Here is an 11381-nt window from a genome sequence, read left to right as displayed (position 1 = left end):
CTGCTAAGCTGCAGGGTATCAGAACCGAGGGGTAGCTACAAGGGGACCGGGGGTGCGTGTTGCACCGGGCATGCACCTGGGGAGAAGGCAGCAAAATTTTCAGGTTTGTTTTTTGTATTTTTTAGTGTTCTTCAGTTTTTGGTTCAAGGGGTCCAAAGTTATGGACTCCCAAAGTGGGTGCCCCCATCCCCCATTGTTTCCAATGGGAGCTAACAGGAGATGGGGCTACACCTTTGAGAGTCCATAACTTTGGACCCCCGGAACCAAACTTCACCAAACCTGGCTGGTATCATCAGGATAGTCTCCTAAAGATACCCTGAAATGTTGATGTTGCTAGCCTAAATAATGCACCCCCTGCAGGCCAAAAACTGAAACAACACTAAAAATACAAAAAACCCACAAACGAACATGGGGGGCGGGGGGCAGCAAAACCCAGATTTTGCACCGGGCTCCATTTTCCCTAGCTATGCCTCTGTATCAGAAGTCCCCTCTGGGCGGGAGCGAGGAAGGAGAAGAGCATAATCCCGACACCAGGATTTCTGGATCATGGCTGTGCTGCCTCAGTGAGAAATTGCGAGGTGGTGAAGAGAGGAGGAGTAGACCAAAAAAACCCCACTTTGTAAATTTATAACAGAATAAAATGAGTTTAATGCAACTTAAAAAATATACAAGTGCTTCCTACTTAAGATATCAGCTGCTTGAGAAGCCGCTGTCCCCTAAATCAAAGGTGTTTGTAAGAACCAGAAGATTACAGAATAAATTATATTTTCTGGCTAGCAAAATAAGAAAAAAGCAGCCGCGACGAGGCTTTAATAGAAGTTCTCAAGAAGATGCAAAAAACTGTTCAAGCAAAGCAAAAGGAAAAAAAATAATAATCCTGAAACGCGTTAGCAGGAAGGAGAGCTCCAACAGTTCCTTCATGCATCAGTTGTTGTTAACTCCCAAAGCAAAGAGGGGACTTTGCTCTAGAGAGAGGTTCGTTATGGAAATAATTTCAACTGGAGGTCTGCTGGCAAGTCCAAGGGGCAGAGCACAGAAAGAATCCGGTGGGGGCGGGGGGGATCACCCCCTCCCCCACATCAGAACAAGCAATTGGAGGTTGTTTCCAGTGCATGGGAGGAGAAATGCCAATCAGCAGACCCAACCCCGCAAGGGACTACTTTGTGATAAGGTCTGTTTTTTTTGACTAACATCCAATAACTCTTAGTCAGTGTTTGTTTGACTAACATCCAATAACTAGCTGGAGGCATCGAGGCGTATCTGCCTGGGGACATTGGGTAACCCATCTCCCCGGGCGCAACTAATCTGGTCACCTGGGGGGGCACAAAATCAGTCTTCTCATCTGATTTGGGCCTCTCTTGGCCCCGCCTACGTCCCAATGATGGGGCGGGGCTACGCAGGGGCGGGGCTCTGCAACCCACGGGGACGCCCAGCGGTTTTGTCCCCAGGCGCCATTCCCCCCCATACACCTTTGGGGAGTAGTCACATGACTACTTGAACTGATGCATATAATAGTGACCTAGATAGCTGTACCCCGCTTCCACCTCCAAGTGATATGCAACAGCCTTCTCTTATCCTCCCAACAACCCTGAGAGGTAGGACAGGCCAGAAGAGGTAAACAGCCCAAGGACACTCAGTGAGTTGGCGTAGCAGAGGAAATGGGGGTTCGAATCTGGGGGGCCCAGCTCCAAATCCGGAATGAGATGTGGAACTTCTGGGCTTCAGCCTGGCTGACGGTCTTTACCTCACCATCCCTGTCAGGGCACAGGTAAGTCGGCAGTGGACTGCGCCACCCCAAAAACGAGCCACACTTTGCTGAGGAGCCCTGGCTCTGTACACCATGGAGCACCGGAGGCTCAGGTGTGTTTTGCCACATGGCACGCAGGGAGTAGCCACCTCTTCACAAAAGAAGCTCCATTGGGGTCAGCTCTGGGAGCTAACGCTGAAGTTTGCTGGGGGCGGGGGGCAGGGTGGGTCGTCTCTCTGACAGAGAGATTGCCTCGGGAACCTCACCTGGGCTTCCGCATCGCACCAACCCCTCGTTGCGCTGGCAGGGGCTGATGGGAATTGTAGTCCATGAACATCTGGAGCACCATAGGCTGGCCGCCCCTTACTGAAACATTCCTAAGATATAACCCCAGCATTTTTTCACAGCTTCAAGAAAGGGGTCGTGTTCTACTCTGTGCTGTCACCCCCCAGGGATGAGGGCCTGCAGTTAGGTTTACTGAGAGGCTTCTGCCCTGCTATTCTTCCCCTTGGTGAAAAACTGGGACTCGAGGTTCTAGTCAAGACGTTCACTTGCAGGGATAAAATTTGCCCCGGCCACATCTCAGAGCCCTGTTTTGAAAGCACCTGTTACCAGAATTCACAAAACAACTTCTCTTTAAAGCAGCCCTCCTCGGGATGCGTCACAGGATATGCGACGGTCCGAGCTGCTGGCAGAATCCAAAACATATTGCAAAATGTTGCCGAAAATTAAAAAAAGAGCGGGAGAGGGAGAGAGAGAGAGAAGTGCAGATGTCACCAACACGTGGACAAAAAAAAATTAAATATAATAAATTACAAAAAAAATGAAACAATAAGAGGTTTGCAGCCCGCCCCTGAGAACTGCTCGGGATCTGGAGGCCCGCGGGAGTCTTGGGTCGGGGCCGGAGCTAAAATCCAATTCAAAAAGTGTCAGCTACGGGCCCAGAAACCCACCCAGGCGACCGACCTTTCAAAGGTTAAGCACGTGAAACACAAAGCAGCTGGATGAGAGTTACTAACAAAAGCAGAATAAAGCAGAATCATAAAAAGAAAAGGATCAGAACAGCAACAAACATTTCTTTTAAAGAAAGCGCACGCTCCGAGAGGTTTCCTTTAACTGGTCTCTTTCAGCAAAGACATTTCTGATTGGCAGGCTGCCCGTTTTGAACGGGGACTTTCGAGTCACGTGACTCTACCGCCTACGGTTTCAACCGTAGCTCCATCCAGCTACTGTACCAAAAGCGGCTTCGGCTACCTACTGTTTAGAGTGAAGTTTGCACAGCCCCAACTTCCGGCAGGGCATATCCCTCCCCCTCCACAAATGTGGCTAAAAAGTGCAGTGTACTTTCCACAGAGCTGAATGAGTGGCACCCTTCCAGGCAACAGTCACCCAGAAGGGGTGCCGGGAAGTTCCTGCCCACCACACGCAGGAGGCGTGGTCGCCCGCAGAAGAGGGGACACCGAATCATCATCACGTCCTCAGCTTCCCAGCAGAGCAGAAAAGTCTACACGGATATGAACGCCACATGACTTTCTAAGGTACACGGGGGCATGAGGCACTAGGAGGGAGGCGGGGAGAGGATAAAGTACAGCACCCCCCCAGGGTGTGAACGCAAGTCTCAGAAAGAGGCCACAAGGGGGACGTCCCCGCACATGGAGGTACTTGGTTACAGAGCACACGAAAGGCAGCGTTCCAACGGAGGGCATTTTTTTCTTTTCGAAAAAATCCCGACTCGAGCCTCTCGATGAGATGAGAAACGGATCGAGGGACGGAAAGGGCTCTCCTCCCTGAACTTGTTCCATCACCGAACATTAACCGAGAACACGAGAGTCTTCCGTTCAGTTACCATGGCCTTCCTGGGGTTTTTAATCTGCTCTTGAGAAGGGGCTCCGTTTGCCTCCGCAGTCAGAGGCGCCGGCCCCTGCTGCTCAGGGCCACGCAATTACGTAGAACCAGCACACACAAAGTTAAAGGGAGTCATGATTGGTGAGCAATCAGGGCCCGGTCTTCCACCTCCGGTATTCCTGGATTTTTCTGGGAGACAGACCCTCATCCGGACATGCCTGTTCCTTTGATTCACTGGGTATCCTCCGCAGGGAACCAAGTCAGTTGGCCGGTTCGCCCCGCGATGCCGAGACTCGGACGACTCGGACAGGAAGTTCACGGGGCGGCTCTCGGAGCCACAGGCCACGCCCGACAGGCGGAGTTTCCAATTCTCCCCGTAGATGTTTCCGGGTGTGCTGCTTTCAACCCCCCCTCCTCCCCCCCCACCCCGGAATCTGCAAGGAGGGCGGGACGATTTGGAAGTGCAACAGTGAGGAAGAAAAGGGGGGGTCTTCTGGCCCAAGATCAATGCTCGTTGTGGCAGTTAATGTCGCTCTCCGAGTGTTCCAAGACATTGAGCATCTCCTCGATGATCGCTTGGAGAGCCCGGCCCAGCTGCTCCGCGGTGTACGGTTTCCCCAGAGGAGGCACGTGGACAAAGGCCGACCGGCCGTGGCTCTGATACAAGGAAGTGTAGTACGTGAAGTCACAAAGGTACCTGCCGGAGAACGAGAAGTCAGGGAAGTCAAAACAAAAGCAGAACAGTCTACACCTGCCCTGGGCTCTGTAGCCCATCTCCTGACCTGGGAGAATTCTGTGGACCATGGGTCTGCAACCTGCGGCTCTCCAGAATGGCCATGCTGGCAGGGGCTGATGGGACTTGTAGTCCATGAACATCTGGAGAGCCAATGGTTGCAGACCCATGCTGTAGACTTATCTGTTCCCACTTCCCTCCCCCTTGGGCACAAATCTCTTCCCTTTTCACTACCCACCTGTGATGCAGCATTATGAGTCTGATTCCATAGACATCAAATATCCTAACAAACATCCACATCAAATATCCTAACAAAATAAGTCACCTGGCCGGCTGTTACGATGAATCTGCAATAATAAAAGGGTACGTATATCCATCCGTCTGTCCGTTTACGGCAGGTGCGACTCAACGGAAAATAAAACTACAAATCTCAAAATTGGCCATCAGCTTCAGCCTGACCATGGAAGGTGCCAGGTTGACCACACAGAGAGAGAGAGAGCCACGTGCAAAGGAATCTAAGCTCTAACTTCTGTTCCTCATTTATTACTGCTAGAGCAGATGAACACTCCACTGGGAGAGGCCTCCTTTTACTATTGGGATAGATGATGGGGAAATATCAACCCCCCCCCCCCTCTTCAGTTCATAATACTGGATATGTTCTAAGTTGCCAACCCAGGATGATTGAGAAGGAAGAAGAAGGAGGAGGAGGAGGAGGAGGAGGAGGAGAGGAAGAGGAAGAGGAAGAAGAAGAGGAAGAAGAAGAGGAAGAGGAAGAGGAAAAGGGAAAAAAAGAAGAGGAAGAGGAAGAAGGAGAAGGAGAAGAAGAAGAAGGAGGAGGAGGAGGAGGAGAAGAAGAAGAAGAGGAGGAGGAGGAAGAGGAAGAAGAAGAGGAAGTGGAAGAAGAGGAAGAGGAAGAGGAAGAAGAGGAAGAGGATTAGTTTGGATTTATATCCCCCCTTTCTCTCCTGTAGGAGACTCAAAGGGGCTTACAATCTCCTTGCCCTTCCCCCCTCACAACAAACACCCTGTGAGGTAGGTGCGGCTGAGAGAGCTCCAAAGGACTGTGACTAGCCCAAGGTCACCCAGCTGGTGTGTGTGGGAGTGTACAGACTAATCTGAATTCCCCAGATAAGCCTCCACAGCTCAGGCGGCAGAGCGGGGAATCAAACCCGGTTCCTTCAGATTAGATACACGAGCTCGTAACCTCCTACGCCACAAGACCAATAAGGGAGGGGGGAGAAAAATTAGAAGTGGGGCGAGGGACATGAAAGGAAGAGATAAATAAGAAAGAGGAGGAATTTCTGGAAAAGAGAGAGAAAAGTCAACAAAAGATTTTTTTTTTTAATCTGGTTACCAAAGACCAGCAGGGCTACCCTTTGTAAGGACTGGCTGGGCAGAAGAAGAAAGAAAAAGAGTTGGATGTACATCCCCCCTTTCTCTCCTGTAGGAGACTCAAAGGGGCTGACAAACTCCTTGCCCTTCCCCACCTCCACAACAAACACCCTGTGAGGCAGGTGGGGCTGAGAGAACTCCGAAGAACTGTGACTAGCCCAAGGTTGCCCAGCTGGCATGTGTTGGAATGCACAGGCTAATCTGAATTCCCTAGATAAGACTCCACAGCTCAAGCGGCAGAGTGGGGAATCAAACCCGGTTCCTCCAGATTATAGAGTGCACCTGCTCTTAACCACTACGCCACTGATGCTCCTTAGGAGGAGGCAACCTGGAAAGGACTGTATCAGTTATGAGTTTGTGCTGGCTGGTTTTGCCTTGCTCCGATGGACCGGTTTGATCAAAGGACTGAGCAGCATCTTTGACAGGCAAGACAAGCCTCCGCCCCAGTTTAGTAGCAACATCTGCAGAAGGGACCTGATAGACCTTTTTCAGCATAACAATGACAAGGAGATTTGTGAATTCTTCTGCCATTTCTTGGACCTTCTTCATTCTAGAACGCTCTGCTCAGGTCCTAGTGCAGTGGTGGGGAACCTATGACACGGGTGCCAGAGGTGGCACTCAGAACCCTCTCTGTGGGCACATGCAAACAGAGTGCCCTCCCCACACATATATCTAGACTGGCCTGGGCCACTGGGCTCGATTATTAGCATTAAACCTAAGACCTAGTTTTGGGGAAGCAGTGTAGGTAACCCTGTTAAGCGCTGTTAAACCCCACTGATTTCCATGCGAAGAACTAAAGCATGATCCTTTACCAGGGAGTAAGCTCGGTTGCTGGCAATGGGGCTTGCTTCTGAGTAAACCCTCCTAGGGTCGTGATTCACCCGTTGGAAGAGTTGCATGGTTGCATCAAAGCAAAGCCGCCGACTACGACCAAGCTTACTCCCGAGTAACGCACGCCTCGGAGCCAACCATTTTTTCTAAACTAAAACCTCAGTAAGGTTAAATTGCTGTGTTGGCACTTTGCGATAAATAAGTGGATTTTGGGTTGCAATTTGGGCACTCGGTCTCGAAAAGGTTAGCCATCACTGTCCTAGTGCCTGCCTAGTTATGCCGCAAAGGCACTAGGATCAAATTGGAGCGTTCTAGAACAGTGGTTCTCAACCTTGCTAATGCCGTGACCCTTCAATACAGTTCCTCATGTTGTGGTGACACCCAACCCAAACATTTATCCATTTTACAGATGGAGAACACTGATGCAGAGAGTCTTAGGCGACCCGTGCGAAAGGGTCGTTCGACCCCCAAAGGGGTCCCGACCCCCAGGTTGAGAACCACTGATCTAGAACAAAGAAGATCCAAGAAATGGCAGACAAATTCACAAATCTTGGGTGATCCTTATGTTAAAAAAGGTACAGCACAGGGGTCTGCAACCTGCAGCTCTCCAGATGTTCATGGACTACAATTCCCATCAGCCCCTGCCTGCTAGCTCAACCAGAGCAAGAAACTCCAAAGGCCCCCCCCTTGAGTATGGTGTCCATACTCAAGGGGCCCCAGAACTTTCAGACCCTCCCTGAGAAGGGATGCTCTTTCTCTGTCCCTCTCTCGATTACTCGATTTCGAGTACCTTTAATGGCATATAAATAGTTTAAGATTAACTTAGCAAGATAATAACAGCCTTTACAACTTTACAACTTCTGACGAGTTAAAATAACACCATTTAAAAATTTAGCCACCGCTTCCAACAGCTCGTAGTTGTGGCTGTTTAAAAGATATAGAACCTTCTGTTTATCTGTAATGCCTTCACTTCCATGCAGGAAGGGGATTTTGTACTTCTTCCTACCTATCTCATAAAAAGGACAATCCAACAGCATATGAGATACTGTTTCCACAGAACCCATGCCACACGGGCATTTCCTTTCTTTATGTGGGATTCCAAGGTGGCGTCCAAGGCTAAAGGAAGAAGGCAGGGCATTACACCTAGCTAAGGTGATTGCTCTACGCCACCGGGCCTCAACCAGGAGATAAACGTACTGGGCTACAATTAATCTATCCACAGGTATTCCCAGAGAGATCGGGGAACAGGTTTTATTAGCTTCCTCTAGCATCTGTTGAAACTCTCTGTCAAAAAGTCTCTTCTTGACAGCCCCATAGACCTCCTGCTCTGTTAGCATTAGCAGGTCCTCCAAGGAAATGCCCAACTCATTAAGTTTGGCTTCGATTTTAACCTACCACTGGGATGTGTGGAGGATGGAGCGTCCCTGGGATGTATAGTCCAGTTCATCTCGATTAAAACAAATCCTGGCCCAAAACTTGAATGTACGGCACCAGGTCTGGCCCTCTCTCTTCCTCTCAAGGGCTCATTCCGCACATGCAGAATAATGCACTTTCACACTGCTTTCAGTGCTCTTTGAAGCTGTGCGGAATAGCAAAATCCACTTGCAAACAGTTGTGAAAGTGGTTTGAAAACGCATTATTTTGCATGTGCGGAAGGGGCCAAGGTTATTGGGAGAGGGAAGGATTTGGTTTTTAAAGACTCCAGCCGCATGTTGCTCATCCTGTCTTGCCACATTTGGTTTTGCGCGATTACTGATTGTGGGAATTGCTGGGATTTTTTGGGGGGGAGGGAGTGTTTATTTAACTTTCAGGGAACCCTTTGGAAGCTGAAAAACAAAACGGAAACCCTTCTCCCTGTCCTCGGGCATCCCAGAACCCGTACCTGCCGGCGTCCTTTGATATCGTCACAAGGACATCCAAGTCCAGATCAGAGACCCTCTTGCACACCTGATCCATGTCAATGACCGAGTCGATGCATTCGGGGCCTCCTTCTACGCAGCAGTGCGAGCCCGGGCAGAAGCGGCAGTTGTCCAGGCCCCGGTAGCCCACGTTGTGGCCGCATTTTTCCAGCGTCACGGTCGTGGCCATGCCGGACAAGCCAACGTGAACCACCAGCTGCGAGAGAGAGACAGAAAGAGAGAGAGGGCCCAGAGTTAAAACAGCTCCACTGCGCACTTTTCAGAGCTTCCAGAAATGCCAACAAGAAAGCTGGAAAGGAAGACAGGCCTCTCCGGAGGCGAAGCACACCCACTGCGTTCAGCATCGGGACTGTCTGCAAAAGTCAGGGTTTGTTTGTTTGTTTATTTAATATACCGCCCCATCCCTGAAGGGCTCTGGGCGGTGTACAACATAAAACCACAGATAGAAACATCATACAAGACTTCCAGAAATATAATAAAACAACGGTTGGGTAAGAAGAAGAAGAAGAAGAAGAAGAAGAAGAAGAAGAAGAAGAAGAAGAAGAAGAAGAAGAAGAAGAAGAAGAAGAAGAACAAGAACAAGAAGAACAAGAACAAGAACAAGAACAAGAACAAGAACAAGAAGAACAAGAACAAGAACAAGAAGAACAAGAACAAGAAGAACAAGAAGAAGAAGAAGAAGAAGAACAAGAAAACAAGGAGACAAGGAGAGGAGACAAGAGGAACAAGGAAGGAACAAGAAGAACAAGGAGAACAAGGAAAGGACAAAGGAAGGAACAAGAGACAAGGAACAGGAACAAGGAACAAGGAAAGGAAGAACAAGGGAACAAGGAACAAGGGACAAGAACAAGAACAAGGAAAGGAAGGGACAAGAGAGAGGAGGAGGAGGAGGAGGCGGCGGCGGAGGAGGAGGAGGAGGAGGAGGAGTTTGTATTTATATCCCCCCTTTCTCTCCTGTAGGAGACTCAAAGGGGCTGACAATCTCCTTGCCCTTCCCCCCTCACAACAAACACCCTGTGAGGTAGGTGGGGCTGAGAGAGCTCCAAGAAGCTGTGACTAGCCCAAGGTCACCCAGCTGGTGTGTGTGGGAGTGTACAGGCTAATCTGAATTCCCCAGATAAGCCTCCACAGCTTAGGCGGCAGAGCGGGGAATCAAACCCGGTTCCTCCAGATTAGATACATGAGCTCTTAACCTCCTACGCCACTGCTGCTCCTAAAATGGTCTCCCTCCTAAAACCTAATCCTCCTAGGAGCGGGAGGGAGAGGTAGCGGGTGGCGGCAGGGGTACCGTGAGATATGAAGAGTGAGGTCAAGGGTACCCTGACCTCGAAAAGGTTGGGAAACACTGTGCCAGACTAAACTGTGGGCCAATCCAGATTTAAAAACTGGGGAGAAATCATTTTTTGATGGAAGGCTGGGACAGATAGCGGACCAGCTAATGGACTGGGATGACGAGTTTTTTGTATTTTCTCAGCTGTGGCCCGGATACGATCTATCAACCTCTGGTGAAAGGCAATATTTAAAACGGCAACAACAGCTGGTATCTAAACATGGCCCAGAAATACTAAGCATTTCGCAATCTCCCTTACTCTGGGAAACACGCAATGCAAAAAAAATGACACCTACAATATTTGTTTATTTGATGGCAACTAATGAATGACAGGCAACGTCTTGGAAATGAAGAGAATAAGGAGCTGTTTTATATTTATATTTTGCCAAAGCAATGGGACGTGGCCCTACATTTTATACTGACTGTTTCTACAAACTTTAAATTGCATCTTACTCAGCATAAAATTACGTTTAGGATGCACTAGAGCTAGGGGTCTGCAACCTGCGGCTCTCCAATTGGCCATGCTGGCAGGGGCTGATGGGAATTGTAGTTCATGAACATCTGGAGAGCCGCAGGTTGCAGACCCCTGCACTAGACAACCACAGCCCCGTTTTTAGGAAAGGGCAACATAAAGTTTTTAATTTTCTGGTACTGTAACTTACGTGTTTCTTAAACATAAGTTTTAGGCCTGTCCAGTTATTGGGTCTTTGGGGGAGGATGTAATTACTCATATGAATTCTGAAAAAAGAATATTAAATGATCTTTGAAGAAACTTTCATACATTTCAACTATATTTGCCTGTCTCTCGGAAAATAAAGAAAACAGACTCCCCGTACCCTTACTGCTTCTAAAAGAGTTCTTTACAATACTTTACAACACTGGAAAGAGAAATGCCCACTTCCACTGATAGATGGATGAAAGACCTTATCAACGTTTGAATATCTGGTGCACTGACAGCTGAGCACGGACACACTTTTTAGATATCTAGAAATCTTTTCTCTACAGACTTGCTGCCATTGTTGTTATATAGCTGTTTGGGGGTAAAATCAATAAAATTCAAAAACAGTTCAGGCATCCCGGTACCCACAAGGCCCAGCGGCAGGCCTCCTGAGCAGCAGTGGCGTAGGAGGTTAAGAGCTCGTGTATCTAATCTGGAGGAACCGGGTTTGATTCCCAGCTCTGCCACCTGAGCTGTGGAGGCTTATCTGGGGAATTCAGATTAGCCTGTACGCTCCCACACACGCCAGCTGGGTGACCTTGGGCTAGTCACAGCTTCTTGGAGCTCTCTCAGCCCCACCTACCTCACAGGGTGTTTGTTGTGAGGGGGGAAGGGCAAGGAGATTGTAAGCCCCTTCGAGTCTCCTAACAGGAGAGAAAGGGGGGATATAAATCCAAACTCCTCCTCCTCCTCCTCCTCCTCCTCCTCCCCCTCCCCGGAAGTGCCAAAGCCCTGCTCAACAACCAGCGGCCAGAGATGCTGCCGCTTCAGGTAAAAACGAAGATGTAATTGAACTGCGCCATTCGGGGTCTTCTCTTCCCCGCATTTTTCTAACCTTCTTTCAGGCTACCCGATAGAGCATCCAT

The 11381-nt window shown here is 49.3% G+C and overlaps 1 protein-coding gene across 5 annotated transcripts in view; it reads right to left on the bottom strand.

The window, feature by feature from the left end:
• Positions 1–624: 624 nt before the first annotated feature.
• Positions 625–11381, bottom strand: part of PGPEP1 (pyroglutamyl-peptidase I) — a 58768-nt gene continuing 48011 nt past the window's right edge. For 3 of the 5 annotated variants that reach the window (XM_048498360.1, XM_048498361.1, XM_048498362.1), the window contains 2 exons: positions 8431–8663; positions 625–4289 (listed from right to left, as the gene is read on the bottom strand). In XM_048498360.1, the coding sequence (XP_048354317.1) occupies positions 4097–4289; positions 8431–8663 (426 nt within the window). In that variant the 3' untranslated portion in view covers positions 625–4096. The remainder of the gene's footprint in view (positions 4290–8430; positions 8664–11381) is intronic. The other 2 variants (XR_007244644.1, XM_048498363.1) reach the window with 2 other exon arrangements.

The sequence above is a fragment of the Sphaerodactylus townsendi genome, linkage group LG05 (assembly GCF_021028975.2).
Source record: "Sphaerodactylus townsendi isolate TG3544 linkage group LG05, MPM_Stown_v2.3, whole genome shotgun sequence".
Lineage (NCBI taxonomy): Eukaryota > Metazoa > Chordata > Lepidosauria > Squamata > Sphaerodactylidae > Sphaerodactylus > Sphaerodactylus townsendi.
This window is presented reverse-complemented; position numbering and strand designations above follow the sequence as displayed.